Below are 19309 nucleotides of genomic sequence, written 5' to 3'. Positions count from 1 at the left end.
TTGCACCTGCTGTGCCCTCTGCCTGTGCATCCACTCCACCCAGGTGTGGCTCCAAGGCCTTCTCTGTCACTCTACGGAAAACAGCCCACCTCAGTCCACACCAGCTTTCTGGACTTCCGCACATGCGGCCAGCAGGTGACGCCACAGTGAGCTTCCAATCATCTCCCGTCTGCGTCTACCACCGGAAAGCAAGTTCTCTGGGGGTGGAGGACGTCATCCCGGTCACTGCTTTATCCCCAGGACACTGAAAGGCACCTGGCAGGTGCTCCATGAAGACCTGGGGAAAGAAGGAACACGGATCCCACGTCCTCCTTCCAACAGCCCCGAGAGACGGGGATCATGACACTATTTCACAGACGAGGACAGTGAGGCTCAGAGGAGCCCGGAGGGAGCAGTCGTGAGCGGCAGAGCTGGGAGCAGAGCCATGCAGGACGCCACGGCGGCGACCTCCCCTGGGGTCTGGACATGTCACTGAGCTCCGGGCCGGCAGGGCAGCCTGTGCAAACAGGCTCAGGGCAGACCGTGGAGGCTGCAGTCCCACCCCAGCGAGAGACACCTTCATGCCTCCAGAAGGAAAGATCCGCGGGAAAGGTGTTGGGCAGGGGTGGGGGTTTGGGGGTGGCTCCTTTTGTCCAGCGCCACACTTAGCACACAGTGACTTTGCTACCATCGAATGTTAATCACAGCAGAACCCTTCGATTACTACGCCAGGAAGAAGTCGGTCTGCTCCCAACAAGGTGGGTAAAGCAGGGAATTTAAAAACCATCCTTAAACGCTTCCACTTAAAACTCAGACATGAACAGTCGCCCACCAATGCCTGACTGCGTGCAAATTTAATGTTTGGAATAGACGATACAGTCACGGTGGTTCAAACAGCAGAATATACAAAAAGGCACAGAGTGGGAAGTGTCACCTCACCCTTGTTCCCCATGCAGTCCCCCTCCAGGTAACCACCGCAACGCGCTCCGGGCGTGCCCTCCTGGGTTCGCTCGTGCACATGCAGGCTCTCCCTGGCTCTTGCAGACCTTTTCAGAGCGCCTCCTCCTGTTTCATCCCTGCATAATATTCCACTGCGAGGATGTGCCAGCACCCACTCAAGCAACCCGTGTTGTCCCGGATCTCAAATGCCTGTCGACAGGTCTGCCCCCACCGGCCCGCACCTTCTCAAGGGCGAGGCGTGCCCCCTGCATGGACCCAGCACAGGGCTGCCACTAGTAAGCCGTCAGCAGGCAGCGGGCCACTTCCGCCAACATCCTATCCGTGTAGTCAAAAGCCATCTGATCCTCCAGCTCGGGAGTATCTTAAAGCGGAAATCAGATCTCCTGGCTCCCTGGATCAAAACGTTCCAGTAGCTTTCAAACTCCCTGCCATGCCCCCCTCCCCTCTCCCTTCCCCCCCTCCCCCTCACCCACTCTAGCCTCCTCCCTTGCCATCCCTCACACACAAAGCAGGATCCCACTGCAGGCCCTTTGCAACAGCTGTGCCCTCCGCCCAGCGCTCTCCCTCAACCACTCCCGTCTCAACTCAGAAAGCCCCTCCTCAAATGGCCCCCGCTGCCAGCCTGGATCTGGTCGCCCCACTAACCTAAGCTCCTTGATAGCATCTGTAGCTGTCTGAAGTCAACTGAATTCATTGTTTTGCTGCCTGATCCACCCCACCTCATCCCTCCAACTAGAATATGAACTGCACGGGAGCAAAGACAGTGTCTGTGTTGCCCACCATGAGCCCCCACCCAGACCATGCCCGGCCTAGGACGCGACGCCCACACTCTGCCCAGGAGAGCCAGGCTTTGGCCGCAGCGCCCACCTCATACAATTAGTCCAGCTGGCCCTAACGGAGGCCATGGCACTGGCAGAGCACAGTGCCCAGAATCCCAAGGCATGCTGGGACTGCATCCCAGGGCAAGGCCTCCAGACCAGAGAGGCCCCTCAGAGCCCAGGAAGTCGGGGCCGGGGTCGGGGAGGGGGGGGAGACACACCCACCGCCTCCTGGACAGCCGACCCCAGGCTTCCATCCCCACCTCCTCACTTCAGAACCATGAGCACTGGAAACCACCAGACAGCATCCACTTTACAGAAGGGAAGACTGAGGCTAGAGAAGGGAGGGACCAGCCCTTGCACCACCCTGTGTAGCCAGGCCCAGCACCTTCCTCCCTAGCAGGAAAGAGAACCTTCAGGAGGTACAAGGAAGAGGCCAGGGGCTGCCTACCATCCCCAGTCCCAGGTGCTACTGAGAGGGCTGGTCCTTATTCATTCAGTCAGTTAACAAACTTCCAGGAGACCACACATCATGGGGGTACTGGGCTTACATGAATTCAGCCACATACACACGGCAGACGAGAGCAGAGAGTCACAGGAACTAGGACTTAAAATAACGCAGTGACTGCCCCACCCCATGCCACCCATCGAGGCCACCCAAGGAAGCAGAGCGGGAGACAGAAGCCGCTGCTCCTCTGCCTGAGACCCTCCTTGTAAGGCGTCTCACCCACCAAGGCAGCCAGGGGCTTAGGGCAAATGCTCACACCCACGGCCCCCAAACGCCAGGCCAACACTGACCCTGATGTCCAAGAGGACACACTGCAATACCCGACACAGACTTAGACACTGGGCGAGCTTCCCAGGCGTGGTCCTGGGGTCACGGTGAATGTGACCACTGAGACCAGGGCAGGAAACCGCTGGGCTTCCAGCCCGATTGAAAGGAACCTCAGTGGTCATTTAGGCCACACAAGATCTTCACGTTAGGCCCTGAATTTAGCTCCACCTTGACCTCCACGGAGCATAACTTCATTTTCCTCACTTGTTCCACAAGCATTTATTAAGCACCTACTGTGTGTCATGCATGGACCTAGCTCAGGGAAGTCACCCAGGATCAATGAGACCACGTCCCTCCTCCCGTGGACTCGCTGAGAGGGAGCAAAGAGCTTGGATTTAGGCTCAGAAAAAATTGGGTTGAAATCCCAGCTCCACCCTTTGCTTTTTGAGCCTTAGTTTCCCCATCTGTCAAAGCGGGGCAACAATGTGACCTTGCAGGATTGTTGACAGGATCTAGGAAGAAAAATAACGGATTAGGCCTGGCTCTGAGATCGCTGCCTTCCTCCCTGCTGGCCACCGTCCCCCCACTGCCCTGCCCCAGAGCCCAGCAGAAAGTGCCTGCTGCGATCAAAAAGATGCCCTGTGGTCCAGGCCCCTGGCGTGGCCCTCAGTGCTCCCATGACTGAGGCTTTGAATGGTCCGAGGCTCATTCAAGGCTTCCCCAGCCATGGGAGAGGAGACTAGCCTAGGCCCACTTTGGCGCGGGCAGTGCAGCAAATACAGCCCAGTTTAAACAGGCACAGCCAACACAGAGGCCTACACAGGCCAGGCAGGAGCCAAGAATGTGCAAGCGGGCTGGGTGGGGACTGTAGCCAAATGGTGCTCCTGCCCCCCCCGCGAGGGGCAGCAGGCAGGCAGCACCAGCCAATGGGCATCACTCAGGGATGTGGACCCTGAGCTGCCAGACCTTGCGATTTTTCAGGAGAAGACGGAAATCAGGACTTTTATGAGAAACCTGCCAATTTGTAAATGCTGGCAGCTAATTAAATTTTTAAAAATAATAATAACATGGTAAGAGCCAAACAAAACACACAGGCCCAGCCACAGCTGGGGCTGGCAGGAGTGTGCCACCGGAATAAGATTCTTTGACTTCATCCAACCCCAGTGCACTCCCCCATCACACAGCCTGGGACACGAGAGGAGAGGACGGGAAGCTGAGGGAACAGCAGGTCCCGGTCCCTCCTTTCCTCCTGGTGGGGATCTGCACCCCATGTGCATGAGGGGAAGGTGATGCTCAGAGCCCCCGTCATTCAGCCACAAACTCGTGCCAGGCCCGCTCATCAGGGCTCACTCTGGGAGGGGCCAGGACAGCACTCTGTTCAAGGAGCTCGGGGTGACGACCAGCACCTAAACCTTCTTCCTTTTCTGGCCCATCACAGCGACACCTGCTGGCTCTGACCAGCTTTGGAACAGCCCAACTGACTGTCACAAGCTGACGTGGGGGCCAGACCTTGTGACAGTAGAGAAGGGAGGTAGGGCACCCGGTGGGGGAGGGGGAGAGGAGGCAGGGGGTGGTGAAGAGGGGGAGGCCGGCAGGCTGAGCCCGGCCCGACCGCCCCACACCACCCAGGCCCCACTGAGGGAGCCTCAGACAGGACTCCCACCCCACTCAGGACAGGACTGTGCCCATGGAGGTGGGAGCGTCCGGGGTGCAGGCAGCACCAGCCTGCCTACCAGGTTGTTGGCGTATGTGACTGTTTGCAAGATTCACGTGTGTGGAGACCGTCTATGACTCCAGGTATGCGGGACACACATGCACGATAGACACACATGTGGCAGACACACATGTGTGTGTTACGGAGGCACACGTGTTTAACAGACACACTGTCTGAGAGACAGGCATGCATGTCCAGGAGACGCCTGTGTGTGAGGCACGTGTGTAAGAAGCATGTGTGCGCAAAAGGGACGAGTGAGAGATGAGCGTGAGGCGCCAAGCATGTGTGAGAGATGGGGGAGGGGCTCTGCGCGCGGGGCTGGAGAGGGGGGAGGGCGGGGTGCCCCGCAGAGTGTGCGGGGACTTCTGCTGCCCACCGGCGTGCGTGCGCGTGCTGCAGCGAGTGGGACGGGGTGGGGACGGGATGGGGACGGGGTGGGGGCGACGGCGGGGGCGGTGCCCGGTCTTCCCCTCTACTGACCGCGACCGGCCTCGGAACCCGAGGGGCAGCGGGACCGTGGGGGTGAGTGGCGCCTGGCGGGGAGGGGGCGGGGGGCCGACCGCGGACCCCGAGCCCCGCGCCGCCCCGAGTGCCCGCGGCCGCCCGTGGGCCGGGCGCGCTGCGCTGGGGCGCCGTCCCGGTGGCCAGGAGCCGGAGGCCGCCGTCGGGGCTCCCAGCGCCTGGCCGTGAGCGGCGGCCTGGCTGGGCGCGGCGCGGGCGGGAGCCGGGGAGCCGGGCGGAGGGTCGCGGGCACTCACCGCGGGGCGATCAGCCGCCGTCTGTCCGTCCGCCCGTCCGTCCGCCGCCGCCGCCGGGCCGTCGGCGCGCCGAGAACCCCTGCGCCCCCGGCGGCGCGCGGCGCTGGGCAGGGCCGGGGGCGGGGCGGGGCGGGGCGGGGCCGGGCAGCCCGCCCCTCCGCCCCCTTCTCCTCTTCCCCTCCGGCCCCCTCCCCTCCGCCCCTCCGCCCCCCTCCCTTCCACCCCTCTTCCCCTGCGCCCTCCTCCCCTCCGCCCCTCTTCCTCTCCACCCCCTCCCCTCCGCCCCCTCTCCTCCGCCCCTCCGCCCCTCCTCCCCTCCGGGGCGGGCCGGGGAGGGGGCTGAGCCGGCGCCGCTGGCTCGGTGCCTCGCTGTGCACTCGGCCCGGGGCAGCCGGCCACGCGTTCGCTGCGGAGCCCCGAGCGGCCCCGACCCCTGCCCGCGCCCCCTCCCTGCCAGGCCACACGCTGAGTTCCAGATCCGGCACTGCTGCCTAGCCTGGGGGCTGTAGCTCAGTCAGCTCAGCCAGCCTGGGCCTCAGTGTCCCCACCGGAATGTGGGCCCAGAGACCCTGGGCACGTTGGGAGGGCCTGAGGGGCCGGGGACAGCACTGCCAGAAGGCAGGCCGGTGTGATCGGGTCAGAGGACCGGCCCAGCCCAGCCCCGGCCCCAGCCTCCTGCTTTGCTGACGCTCCACACGGCTGCTGCAGGCCCTTGGTTGGGCACACCCGTTCCTGGCCCCCAGCTTGCGAACGGTCTAGGTTTGCTTTTCTCCTCAGTCCACGCGCTGCCTGTGACCACTGTGTGACCCTAACCAAGGCCCTTGACCTCTCTGAGCCCAACCTCCTCATCTCTTGGAGGGTCAACCCCAAGCCGTTGATGGGGAGCCGTGGAGAGCCCCATGTCATGCCCTCAGCACCAAGCCCATCAGGCGGGGACACGGCAAGCTGCAGGCTCCAAACGTTCCTCACCAGCCTCTGAGGCCCACGGTGAGGCAGCTGGGGTCCGTGGAGCTTACCTGCTTGGCAGCCTAGGAGCCTGTGCCTAGTAAGAGGCCGTGCAGCAGGCTGTTAGGCAGGGGCTAGCTCCCACAACCCTCCTCCTGGCCAAGGGCTCAGAACCCCACCCAAAAACCCACCTAAGCAAAATCTAGCGCTGCTGGACCAGGGCAAACCGCCGGCCGCCAGGCAGCCCCCGGGAAAGGGCACTGGCCCCAAACCCACTGGGCCCTGTAGGCCTGGACTCCGGCACAGGGGTCCTGGCCCAGCCTTTCCCCACCAGCAACTTAGGGTCCCGAAGGCCAGTCGAACCCAAAGAGCAGTCCGTATCCCGGAATTCTGTCCTTCCATCTGTCTCTCTCTTTGCTGTCTTCTATCTCTGTCTCTTTCTGTCTGTCTCTTTTTTTACTGTAGTAAAAATCACATGGCATGAAATTCACCATTTTAACTATTTTAAACTGTACAATTCAGCGGCATTTAGAACATTTACAGCTTCCTCTCGTGTCGTCTCTTAGACCCTCCTTCTTTGTCCCTCTGTCTGTCTGTCTCCCTCTGTGTCTCTTGGTGTCTCCCTCAGATGGTCCACGTCCCTCTCCCAGAGGGTCTCTTAGCCTTCCTCCACAATGTCTCTCTTTCTGGGTCTCTCTGGGTCTCCATCTCAGTTTTGATGTCAGTCTGTCCCTCTGTCTTACTCTGTCCGTCTTGGTCTCCAGTTCCCTCTGACTGTATCCCTTGGTCTCTCTGTCCTTCTCAGTCCTGGGGCCACATTCTCCAGGACCTGAGGCCTAGACCAGGCCCTCTGGGACCTCAGGACCATCTCTCTTCCCTGCCAGGAGACACATGGCCCAGCGGCTGCCTCTTCACCTCTGGGCAGCACCCATGGCCCGGAGTGTGCCCCACCCCCACCCCAGGGGCCTCCCTGTAGCCCAGGACAGGGGTGAGGCAGCAAAGGCAGAGAGAAGGGAAGCCACTTGCCTAGGGTCACACAGCTGGCAGGAGGTAAAGCCAGGAGATGTCCAGGGACCCAGACAGGGCTGGCTACAGAGGAGCCGGGAGGGGATGGAGGGGCCAATGCCTGGACCGAGAACCTGTCCAGCCCACCCCATCTTTCTGTCTAACCCCGGGCAGGCCTTTCCCTCTCTGGGCCCTTTTCCCACTGGAAAAGGCCTTTGCACTTACTGTTTCCTCTGCCTGGAATGTCCTTCCCCCCAATACCCAATGCTGGCTTTTCCTTGCATTGAGACATAGCTGAAATGTCAGCACCCCAGAGAGCCCTCCCCGAGACCTCCCAGATAACAACTGCCCTCCCTCAGTCACTTTCTCCACTCGCTACTCTTCAGAATACTTGTCCCTAGCGGACTTATTTTTATTCATTTATAAATGACTTGAGGTAAAATGGTCTGGTTAAGAACTCCACCACACACCAGCTGTATGACCTTGGGCAAGTTACTTCACCTCTCTGGGCCTTGATTTCCTCAACTGTAAAATGAACGTAATGACATCAGGGTCTATATCATGGGGTTGTTGGGAAGATTAAATGAATTAAAATACGTTATAATTACTTTGCAATTAAATGAATTGAAGTACTTTGAAGAGGGCTTGGCCCCCAGGGGTGGGGGGGGGCCTCACTATCTGATGAATGAGTGAGTGACAGGTTGAATCCTTCCTTCTGCCAGCAGGGAGGCGGCCTGGGGCCAGAGGCACTGGGCCCTCCCTCACTGGAGCCTGGGCAGCTCCCTGCCCTCTGACGCTGCTCCCTTCCCGGCTGCGGGTCAGGAGGAGAGGCAGCGAGCAACCGAGGTTTGGCCTCACCTTGCAGCCCGCTGAGCCCCGGGCCTGGCCAGCTTTCCCTGAGATAAAGTGGAGATATTTCGCAGTCCTCTGTTATCTGAGCCGGAGATGCGGCCGAGGCGCCGTCCCCTCGGAGCCCTGCCAGGGCTATTATCGCAGACAGAGTGCACATCACCCCCCAGGAATTTGGGGCCCTGGGCCTGGCCAAGACGGGGTTGGAGGAAGTTCCAGGCCGATAAGGCCGATTCAGAACGCTCAGAGGGCAGTGGAGTGACTCCCATCAGCTACAGTCTCACCAGCCCCCCGGGCACCCTGACGCCAGGGCTGGCGCAGGAACTCACCTGCACCACCTGGCCAGCCCGGATGGGTGGGGCGGGGAAGGCTCGCTGGGCTTCTGGGTCTGCGTCCTCGCTGGGTGGCCTCGGGGAGGTCACTGCGCCTCTCCTGGCATCTGAGAATAAAAGTAACAATAATAATACTCACCCCAAACAACAATACCAAAGAGCTTGGGAGCACAGGCTCTGCAGCCCAGTGGCCTTGGTTTAAAGCCACATCCGCGCGCCGTGTGACGTCCAACAGCTGGCTTCAGCCTCCTGGCCTCAGCGGCCTTGTCTGTAAGAGAGTTCCTGCCTCGGAGGTTGTTCTGAAGACGCTGAGAGCAGAGTCTGGCCCGTGAGAAGCTCGCATAAATGAAGGTTGTTGTTGCTGTCACTCGCGCATAGCCTAAACCAACTGGAGCCAGGGACAGTGCCCAAAGCTTCCTGCACCCCTGGGTGCAGACGGCAGGGGCTGCCCGCTCCTGGAGCGTCGGGCCCGGGGCTCCCCACAGGAACTTCCCCCGTGGCTGCCTCTGAGGGCTGAGATGACATCGCTTCCTCAAAGAGTGGGCTCTGCAGGGGGCCCACTTCATCATCGCTCTGGCCTCCCAGTCAGCATCTGCCGCAGCCACAGTGTCTGGGGAGCGTGGGGGAGACGTCCGTCCCCGACTGCAAGGGAGGCTAGGACAGCGATGCCTGGGCCCAGCCAGACTGCTGCAGGGAGAGCTCCGCATTCCAGGAGGATGTGCAAAGGTGACCAGCAGTGATGCTCAGACAGAGGCCCTCCTCGCCAGGGGTGGCTCTACCCGCCGTCCTGCTGCCCAACCAAGTCCCGGGGCAGCGCCACCAGGCCCGAGCTGGAGAGCAGGGCGGTCCTTCAGAATCACCCGGGTGCTCTTCTTGAAATACCAATATCTGCATTCTACTCCAGAACGATTAAATCTGAGTCTCCGGAGGGTGCAGCTAGACACCAATACATTTTTTTATCCCCAGTTGTTTGTAAGGTGCTGCCACGTTTGGAAAACACTGCTTCGAGGGCCTCCCTCTGGCCTCCTTCTTCCAGCTGTGTCCCTCCCCAGGGAGAGACCGGGGAGATGTGCCACCTGGAGTGGACGTCCTGCCCAGGGAGGACGCCAGTCCTTGGAGCTCCCTGCTCAAACGGCCTTGAGCCTCGGGGCCTGTGCTGGCTTCTTCCCCTCCTCTCTGCCCCCGGGAGTGGGCCCCACCACCAGCGGACACACCACAGGCCCGAGGGGTGGCCAAGGGCAGCTGTTGGCAGGTGGTGTGAACACAGCTCAGACACACGGACACACAGTCAGTCCTTGGAACCCAGCTCAGGCCAGTCTGGTTTGCAACCCACCCACCTCTGCAGCCTCTTCGCCCACACACACTCTTGTCCTTCCAGCCCAGCATCCTGCTCTTCTACCCGATGAAAAGCTGACCATACGCCAGGAACCCCCCACCTCCCTGCCTTCCCATCCACCGTGAATGCTGTTCCACTTGGGGCAGAAACTACTGGTCATCCCCCACTCTTCACGGAAGGAACTTTACCAGACCCACAGCTGCCTGGCTCAAGACCACATCCCCAGCCTCCCTGGCAGCCAAGCAGGACCGTGAGCGTTTGAGGCCATTGAATGGGAGCAGAAGGGCTGCGGCCTCTCCCTTCCCTTTCCCCTTCCTGCCTGCTGGAGCGAGGACCTGGCGGTGGACACAGAGCCGGAGCAGCCGCCTTGTACACCAGGCTGAAGTCACGCCAGGGTGGAAGGCTGCCCTGCGCATCGTGGAGCCCCATAGCTGGCCTGGACCTTCACATGAAAGAGAGACGAGCTTCCCACTGTGCTAAGCCGTCACCTTTCAGCTCTCTTCATCAATAACAGCCTAACCTTCACTGACTAACAACCACCCTCCCACTTCAGTAGCTGGCTCAGGTGGGTCACTAAGAAGTGTGTGTGCCAGGCTCCCACGGGCGCTCCTGGGTCGGAGCCCTCCAAGGAGGCTCGTGCTGGCTCCATCTGAGGTGTGTGCCCATCCATGTCCTGTGCAGTGGCTACCAGGCCCCCAGACTCCTCTGCAGAGCCCTCTTCTCTCCATTCTGGGTCCTCGTGATGGTTCACAAGGAGCTGATCCTCCCCTCATGGCTGGGCTCCTGGCCCAGGTGTGGCCCCCTGGAGTGTTCATCCAGGGAACGGTGTGTGACTCAATGGAGGGGCCTCTTGATTTAAGGCAGACGGCCCTCATGGAGCCAGGGGACAGGGGCGTGCTTCCCACTGCCTTGCTCAGTGTGGGTTTGAGCCTGTGGCACAGAAGCCGCCTTTTAGGGAAACCTGCTGAGAATGAACCAGCTCAGAGGAGAGCAGGGCTGAGGGGAGAACAGAGAGGGACAGCTTTCTGATGACATAACATTTAAGCACCTGGTTATAGCTTGACCTGAAGCCATCTCACGCCTGGATTTTTCAGTTGCAAGGGCCAATAAATTCCCTTTGGGGCTTCACCAATTTAATTGAGGTTTTATTACTTGCACCTGAGAGTCTTAGCTAATAGCGTTTGTTTCATTGAGGCAACGTTGCCTACCAAGTCTGGCCCCTGCACTTCACAGGCTCGCTTTGGACACTGGGGTTAACCCTAGGGATCCTCCCGGAACCTGCCCAAGGGTCTTAAATAAAGGGGACAATGACTGGAATAAAATAAGCTCCTCTCTGTTAGTCACACACTGTGTGCCAAGCATTTTAGTAGCCCCTACACTGATTAATTCATTCGATGCTCAAAACGATCCTGGAGGTGCTATCACCCATTTGACAGACTAAGAAACTGAGGCCCGGCGCCATAGCTGGGCCCCAGCCCAGAGCAGGCTAGCGCAGTCTGCACGCCTTCTCCACCCTTGCAGAGGAGGCAGCAGGGCACACTCTAGGGGGTGGCAGGTTTCCCGGCCCAGGACACGTGAATGGGGACAGGGTGACCCCTGGTCAGAGTGGTTGGGGCTGAATTATGTGGGACGTGCTGTGTGGGGAGAGGAGGTGGGAGGAAACTGCCAGAATTCGTCTTCCACTCTGGGCTTCTCCACACTTTCCCCAGCCATCTGCTTATTCCAGAAAGCCGGCTGACCTCATGCCTGCCGTCTGGGAATGGGCAGCCCCTGCCCCCACGGCCCGCTCATTCGTGACTCATCCCCACCCAGCCCTCCCCCTGGTGTGACAAAGCTCCTGGCGCTTCTGACAACTTCTGGTCACCCTGACCAGACACCGCCCAGCCTTGCTGTTCGGCAGCTCTCCTGGCAGAGGGGGAGGGCAACAGGGTCCAGGGCGCTCAGCTCAGAGGCTGGCACCTCCCCAGTGGGCTGGAAAACTAGGCTGAGGGGTCTCAGAGCCCCTTCTCTACTGGAGCAGCCCAGAGAGGGGAGGGATTTGCCTAAGGCCACACAGTGAAGCCCTAAGGGCCTGAAAGGGGCCCCCAGAACAGAAAAGGCAGCCCAGAGACAGGAGGCCTAGTCCCAGCAAGGTTCCTGTCCACTCTGGGCCTCAGTTTTCCATCTGGGAAATGGGAGAGGCTGACTCTGATTTTAATAAATAAGTTAGGAAATACATATAGTAAAACATTCAACACCAGCAAATCTACCTTCCTAAGAAAACCTCTTCCAATCACTTTTGATCTATACGTGGATATATATATGTATATATATGTATGAATGTATATATGCATGACTGTATGTATGTATGCCCACAATCAAATTCTAATGAACATTTTTTCTGCTACTTTTTTTTTTTGGGCTGAGGAAGATTGGCCCTGAGCCAACATCTGTGCCAGTCTTCCTCTATTTTATATGTGGGTCACTGCCACAGCATGGCTGACGAGTGGTGTAGGTCTGCACCTGGAATCTGAACCCGAGAACCCAGGCTGCCAAAGTGGAGCGCACCAAACCTAACCACTACACCATGGGGCCGGCCCCCACTTCATTTTTATGCTATCTATTGTGTCCATTTTTCTACATCAAAACGTGTATCTACACCACCCCAGTGCTCCACTGTCTGTTGTAACCGCAGCCTATGTATCGGACTCTCCATTGATCATTTCCAATTTTCTTCACTATAACAAATGATTTGAAGAATATCCTTGAATCTGTATTTTTGGGCACTTGTTCACCTCCAAGAAGTTACAAGGGCAAAAGGCAAGTATATTTTTAAATACATATACTGCCAAAGGGCCCCGAGAAGTTGTACAAATTTCCTCCCACCCACACTGCGTGAGATGGTTGTTTTAGGCACCACCCCTGGGCCGTCCGCCTTCCTAGATTTTAGTCAATCTGTTAGGCGGAAATGGTATCCCGTTATCTGCCGTGCGTCATCCTTTTAAATGTTCACCAGCCATTTGCATTTCTTCTGCGAACTCGTGTACGTGCTCATTTTCACTGTTGAAGTTCCGCCTTACCGTCACGATTTTTAAGAATTCTTTGTATGGTAGGAGCGCCGGCCCTTCGTCTCCCAAGTACGTGCTGCAGACACCTCTCTTTTAACTTCGGTTATGTGTTGTTTTACGTATAGAACTTGTACAATTTGATATAGAAAAGCTTGCCAGTCTTCTTCTTTGCTTTTGGAAAGGCTCCCCGTCTGAGGCAGCCCTGGGGGACTCCCTGTACTCTCCTCCAGCTCTCTTTTCACCCATCCATTCATCCGTCCATCCACCCATCCATCCTCGAATCCTGTTGCCTTGAATCTAACGCGAGGCCTCTGCCCCATCCCGCACAGCTGGTGCTGGGTCCTCAGCGCACTGCCTTCTGTGGGCAGGAGTTTCCTGGAATTCCTGGAAACCTCCCCTTCTAGGAACGTGAGGAGTGGAAACACATCTCTGTTTAAATAACAAACTCTGGGCTCTGAGGCTTCTGGGAGCCTCCGGGTATCCAACAGGGCTGACCCAACCCCGGGCACCGAGGACTTTAGGAGAATGATGACGTGACGGCCACAAGAAAGCATCACTCACGTCTCCTGCTTTGAGCGGCACAGGTGACCGTCCCCTCCTCTAGATCCACCATCACAGCTGTGCTGAGGCCACCTTGAGCTGCCCCCCGCTAGACCACAGCGGCTACGCATGCAGGATCGCTCCAGCAAGAGCCAGGACTCCCCCAGCAGAAAAGTGGCCGAGGGCTCCCTTCGTCCTGGCTGAAGCTTTCTGGAACTGTGCCACATTCCAAGCTTCCTCTCTCCCCTTCCCGCTTCCCTTCCCCTGTAGTGGCAGGAGTCTGAGCACGGGTGTGCGTTTCCCCTGCCTTCTCCCGCCCACCCCCCAACACTGTCCTTGCACATCTGGTCCTACCTTGGCAAAATTCATTTGGGCTTCTTGACAGACCCAAACTAATGCCATGATACAGACAGTAACTGACGTAGTCACTGTGCTCTCCAGTTCACGCAGCTCTGATACAGCCGTCTCTCTTGCATCTCTCTCCATCACACTGAGGTGAAATGCTGTGTTCCCACTTTGCAGACAAGAAAACTGAGGTTCATAGAGATCTGAGCTTAGGTCCAAATCCAGGCTCCGTCCTCCCCGCCAGGAAGCTTAGGGGAGCCCCACAGCCCCCTGGAGTGCCAAGCTCTTCAGTCCAGGCCTCCTGGTCTACAGCATTTCCCCCAGGGTCAAGTCCCAGCCGGCTCTGTGTTTCCTCATCCAACTGAGGGCCTTGGGCCCCGCTGGGCCGTAGGAATGTCGGGGGCCAGGCCCAGAACCCCCTTCCCTAGGTGCAAGTAGCCTGAGCCCTCCCACAGTTGAACCCAGAGGAAGGAGCCAGAAACTCAGCGACAGGATGGGAGGGCAGCTCTTCTGTTCTTAGGTGACCCTAGGTGCTGAGAGGAAAGTCCTTTACCCACAGAGAGTGACTCTCTTCTCGGATTCCTGCCCTGCCCTCTGGTCCTCCAAACCTTGCTGCTCCCATCAGTCAGGGCCTGAGGCTGCTAGTTCCCATGCCAAGCCATGCCAGCTCCTCCAGGACCCTGCGGCCAACTTGGCCTGTCCCTCTCCCAGGGCTGGGCCTGGGGCTGAGCACAGGGGTGGTCTGCACAACCCGAAGAGAAGTTTCACCTTCTGCATTTCAACTTTTAGGCTTCAGATAATGTGACCCAAGCTGGAGGCAGTTATTTGGGGTGACTTGTTAAAGGGCTAAACACACACTGACCCCAGGGTCCCCGGCTTCCAGGGAACGGGCAGAGCTCCTTGGCTATGAGCTAACCCAGCTGGCCTGGGGAGCCGTGGGCAGGCCAGCCCCTCTGTGCTGGACGTCCACACTGAGGTGCCCTCTGGTCTCTCTCCAGCCCACCCAGCTCTCCCTGGAGCCCACCAGGCTTCTTCTCCCTCCGGCCTCCTCACCAAGGCCCTGCCAAGGCAGCTGGCGAGAGACCCAGACCCTCTGCAGCGCATGCTCCGGCTGGCTCCAGCCCCGGGAAGCTGTGAAGGTCCCCAGTGAGTGTGTCCTCGCCCCACATCTTCATCTGTCTAGCCCTGGCCTCCGGACATGCTCGGGACGTGGGCCCAGTCATGGTCTACAACCCTGATCTCCACTCACCCTGACCCGTCAGAACACAGCCTGGGCGTCTGTCCGACCGTCCGCCCGCCCACGTGAGGACGGCGTGGTTATAGGCACAGACCCAGGCTGCCTGGGTCTGGATCCCAGCTCTGCCACTTGCCAGCTGTGTGACCTGGGGACGTTCCCTCTTTGTGTCTCAGCCTCCCCAACTGTAAAATGACCGCCAACCCCAGCGTGCTGTCGTGAGGACTGCGAGAGCTCACGGGCGGAAGTGCTTAGAAAGGGGTTTGCACACGCTCGGTGCCCAGCAAGTACCAGCTGATGTTACTGAGCCGGCACCGCTCTGTGCCGGGCACCATGAGGCCCTGCAGGTCCAGCAGGAGGGCAGACGCCCCTGCCCGCCAGAGCCACCCGCCCGCGGGAGGCAGAGGGACCTGGCAGCCTGCAGACAGACAGCAAGGTGCACCCCGAAGAGGCGGGCAGGGGGGTGGGAGCCAGAGCGTGGGCCTGGCTGCGGGTCGACTGGGGAGGCTCCTCCCGCCCTGGGCCTCGGTGCTCACCAGGGCCCAGCCCTCCGGGTTTCAGGGTCAGTGAGTTAACCGGCAGGAAGGGCTCCCACAGGGCCAGGCGCACAGAGCGCTCAGGAGGGTGAGTCAGGCTCCCAGGGGGTGTGAGGTGGCAGCTGAGGGGCCCTTTGAAGGAAGGCTTGTGGGAGACGACTTGGCGGCCGGTGGGCTGGGGGAGAATTCGGTGTTTATTCTCAGAGCAGGGGAGCCCGTGGAGGACTCTAACGGGAGCCACTGAGGCAGCTGGGGCTCGAGTCCAGAGGGGATGAGGTTGGGGTTCAGACGAGGATGGCGGTGTGGAGAGGTGATAGGACGGAAGAGAGATTGAACAGAGAGACTACGCAGACTGGTGTGATGTTGGGGCCACGAGAGGCAAGGGCAGAGACGATGCCTCAGTTTCTGGCTGAGGAGGGGTCACTGATGAGTTGAGAAGGGGTGCCAGACTGGACTTTCTGCTGCAAGTCACAGTACTCTTGACTCAAACAGGCTTAAGCCAAAAAGGGGAGATATTGAATTCCATAATGAAAGAGTAGAAGGATGGACTTCAAGCACAGCTGGATCCAGGCACCCAAATGTCCCCTGGAACAAGTTTCGCCTGTTTGTCCCTCAGCTCTGCTCCCCTCTCCTCCATTTTCCACCAAAACCACCTCTTCTGGTGACCCAAATTCCCAGCAGCTCCAGCCCACAACCTCTTAAGTCCGGACGAAATGAAGCACTGGTCCACTGGTCTTATGGTTCTCTCTGACTGGAGGGGCTTACGTCAGGTGCCCAGACCTGAACCGCTCACTGCAGCCAGGGGAACGGGCTGTGCTGGGCAGCTCAGTCCAGGTCATATGCTCGCCCCACTGCCTGAGCAGGTGGGATGAATCTCCAAATGGAAACTGGGGGCTGTTCTCAGATGCTGAAGAGGAATCCATGAATGACCCTGACAGGGCAGGTGAATTTGCAGCCCTGGGTTTGAAGTCGATTTTTTTTTTACGTTAGATTCAGACACTGTCAGATAACAGCACACATTTTTAAAATGTTCTCTGTGAAATCCTCAGTAGGCACAAGGAGATTTCATCAAGCTCGTCAGTGATTGGCTCTCAGCCAAGGAAGCCCCAGCCAGCCCAGCCAATGAGAGCCCAGAGGTTCCGATCTCACAGGGTCATTGCCTCACATTAGGCTGGGTAACCGCGCCGTGGAAGCAACGTGGGTCTGATAGAAAAGCCGTCGCCTGCGGTCGGTGACTAATAATAAAACAAGCAGGTTACACCCATTGCAAAAATGTTAAGCCAGCAGGAGAGAATGTGACAGGAGCCCAGGGGCTGATTCTGGTAATGTGAAAATACCAGAAAGGGGGACCGTGAAAGACAGCCGCTGCAAGATCCAGAAATCCTCTCTGGGCCCCTCCCCAGTTGCAAGGCCTCCCCAAGTTTCCTTAAAAGTGTTACAGCCTCTGGGGCTGGTCTGCTGGTGCAACGGTTAAGTGCGCACGTTCCGCTTTGGCGGCCCGGGGTTCGCCGGTTCGGATCCCGGGTGCGGACATGGCACCGTTCATCAAGCTATGCTGTGGTAGGCGTCCCACACAGAAAGTAGAGGAAGACGGGCATGGATGTTAGCTCAGGGCCAATCTTCCTCAGCAAAAAGACGAGGGTTGGCAGCAGATGTTAGCTCAGGGCTAATCTTCCTCAAAAAAAAAAAAAAAGTGTTAGGCCTCTGTCTGCATCCTTGAACTGTTATTTAGTCTGGGCTGTTTTTGATTTGATATGAACAGACATACTGCAGATGCTCCTATTTGCTCTGACGACAGTGCCCATGTAAGTCCCTGTAGCTGTCCTTCATTTCTTTCCCGTGCTGTGTAATATTCCACGGGCTGCCCCTACCAAGCTGAGTGAGTCTCCTGTCTGTGGATGGGTAGGTTGTTTTCTGTTTGGGCTTTTTCCTGTTACAAATAATGCTGCTCTGATTATCCCTGGACAGTCTTCCCAGGACATTTGTGTCAGTCGCCTGGGGTGAGCATGCAGGACAGGGAGGGCCGGGTCGTGGGGTGTGCACATGTCCAAGCTCACCGGCTCAGGCCAAACTGTTGTTTCAGACAGCTTGTACCAAAGTGCGCTCCCGCCAGCTGCTGCCGGGCACCGCACCTCCTCGCCAACACTCGGCAATATTCGCCCCCATGGCAGGTGTGAAACGGCACCTCGGAGAGGTTTTGATTCACATGTCCCTTGTCACTAGGAGAACCAGCATCTTGACACGTTTGTCAGCGTTTCCATCTGCATTTCCTCTCCTGTGAAATTTCTATTCCTGTTCTTTTGCCCCTTAAAACATTGTTTTCTTCTTGGCAATCACTTGGTTTGTAAAGCACAGCCTGGCCACGTGACTCTCCAGGGGCCTCGGAGTGGAGCCCACGCCCGGCGGCCTGGCCGGCAAGGCCCTACAGTGGTTTGGCTCTGGTCTGCATCTCCATTCTTGATACAAGCTGTTTCCCAACTCTCCTCTCGCGTTCTCCCTCTGCTCCTACAGTGCTTCGGCCACTTGCTGGCCCACGCCCTGCCTCTACAACCTTTCCACTCCAGCTTGTGCTGTGGCATCTGCCAGAAACACCCTCTCTCTCCCCACTGGCCCATGTCCTTGCCTAGCTGCTTCTTTCTCAGCCTTCAGGGCTCAGCTGAAACATCACCTCCTCCAGGAGCCCTCCTGACTTTACCTCACCAGCACCCAGACTGCAGGGCCACAGCGCCTGTGTGCTCTGTCCCCAGGCACCGCTCCTGTGCCACAATTGTCAGCAGACTCATCAGCATTTGCCATTGGACAGCAAACTCCTTGAAGGCCAAGACCGTGACTGTTTTGCTCAGGCTTATATTCCTGGCACCTGGGAGTGTGGCTATAGGAGGCCAGCTCCCCAGAACTCCCTGTGGAAGGCGGGGGAGACAGGAGGGCGGGACAGGGGCTGCACGGAGTTGCTAAAGCAAAGTGGCTGCACCAAGATAGGCCCAGACCCGGGAGGGACCCCAGGACCACATGAGGGTGGAGGCAGGAGGAGCACTGTGCTGGGAGTCAGGGAGCTGTGTTCTAGTGGTGCCTTCACAGCTGACAGACTGAGCTCTCTCACCAGTCTCTTGACCTCTCTGCTTTGGTTTCCCCATCTAACAGACGGGAGCTCTGGCCTTCTTCCAATCACAGATAGTGCTCTGGATGGCTGGCCTGAGGTCTGACCCACAATTTCAGGCCAAGGGAGCTGGCGGACCCCAGAGCAGACAAAGGGGCCTTGTTCCCAGGTTCTTTCATGGAGCACCCCCCGACAACAGCCTGGCTCCTGCTGAACAAAACCATATGCCAACATGCGACAGGAGGGGTCGCAGCATCCCAGACCCCTCTCCCATCCAGGCCCCGCCCCAAAGGCCAGATGCCACGGACTCTGAGCAGCTCAGCTCCTCACCCCTGCCTGGCCCGGCTGCCAGGGCCTCGTCTGTCTCCCGTGGCCGAGGGAGCTGGTGGAGGCCTGCTCCTTCCTCGTGTCATGCAAGGTTCAGCCTGCCCTCCGGGCAGCACTGCCCCAGGCCTGTTTGCCAGACAGGACCTTGGGGGGCTTCAAAGCTCACAGTCACGAGCCCTCGAGGTCTTCCAGGAGGAGCAGAGGCTGGACCACACACGGGCAGCCGGACTCCTCCGCTCTGTTGCCCTGAGACCCCCTGCACCGGACCACGTCACGGAGCCTCCGGGCGCTCAGGAACGGTGGGGGAGGGGGCAGGGGCAGGGGCTTCCTCCATCAAACCCCCTGGCCTTCCCATGAGACAACCAAGGCACAGGGCAGCTTCCCCTCAGAACTCAGGGAATGGACAGGGACAGTGTGGCATCGCAAGCCAGCTGGACAGCTTCAAGGGGAGGAGCAGGCCTCAACCATGCAGCTCATCAAGCCCAGAAATCTGATGAGTACCAGCCCGGCTCCCCCACCTTCCTGCCTGCCGGCCAGCAGTAAAACTCCTACAGAGAATTCCGCCCCCAGGCCCGTCCTGCCACCCGCAGGCGTGTGCTTGGGGCCGGGGACTGCCCTCACCGAGCCTCTGCTGTCTCACCCATGAAATGTGGACGAGGGCTGTGGGGAGGATGGGACAACAGGGTACGTGAGAGCCAGAGAAAGCTGAGGC

At 58.8% G+C, this 19309-nt stretch overlaps 1 protein-coding gene across 6 annotated transcripts in view; it reads right to left on the bottom strand.

Moving 5' to 3' along the window:
- Positions 1–19309, bottom strand: part of FBLN2 (fibulin 2) — a 108965-nt gene that overhangs the window by 83422 nt on the left and 6234 nt on the right. For 2 of the 6 annotated variants that reach the window (XM_070576476.1, XM_070576479.1), the window contains exon 1: positions 5005–5128. Coding sequence is in view for 2 of the 6 variants with exons in the window: in XM_070576478.1 (XP_070432579.1) it covers positions 90–124 (35 nt within the window). In the remaining 4 variants the exon portion in view is untranslated. Of the gene's footprint in view, positions 1–89; positions 278–5004; positions 5129–8132; positions 8630–19309 lie in introns of those variants that run through there. The other 4 variants (XM_070576478.1, XM_070576475.1, XM_070576477.1 and 1 more) reach the window with 4 other exon arrangements.

The sequence above is a fragment of the Equus przewalskii genome, chromosome 15, assembly GCF_037783145.1.
Source record: "Equus przewalskii isolate Varuska chromosome 15, EquPr2, whole genome shotgun sequence".
Taxonomy (NCBI): Eukaryota; Metazoa; Chordata; class Mammalia; order Perissodactyla; family Equidae; genus Equus; species Equus przewalskii.
This window is presented reverse-complemented; position numbering and strand designations above follow the sequence as displayed.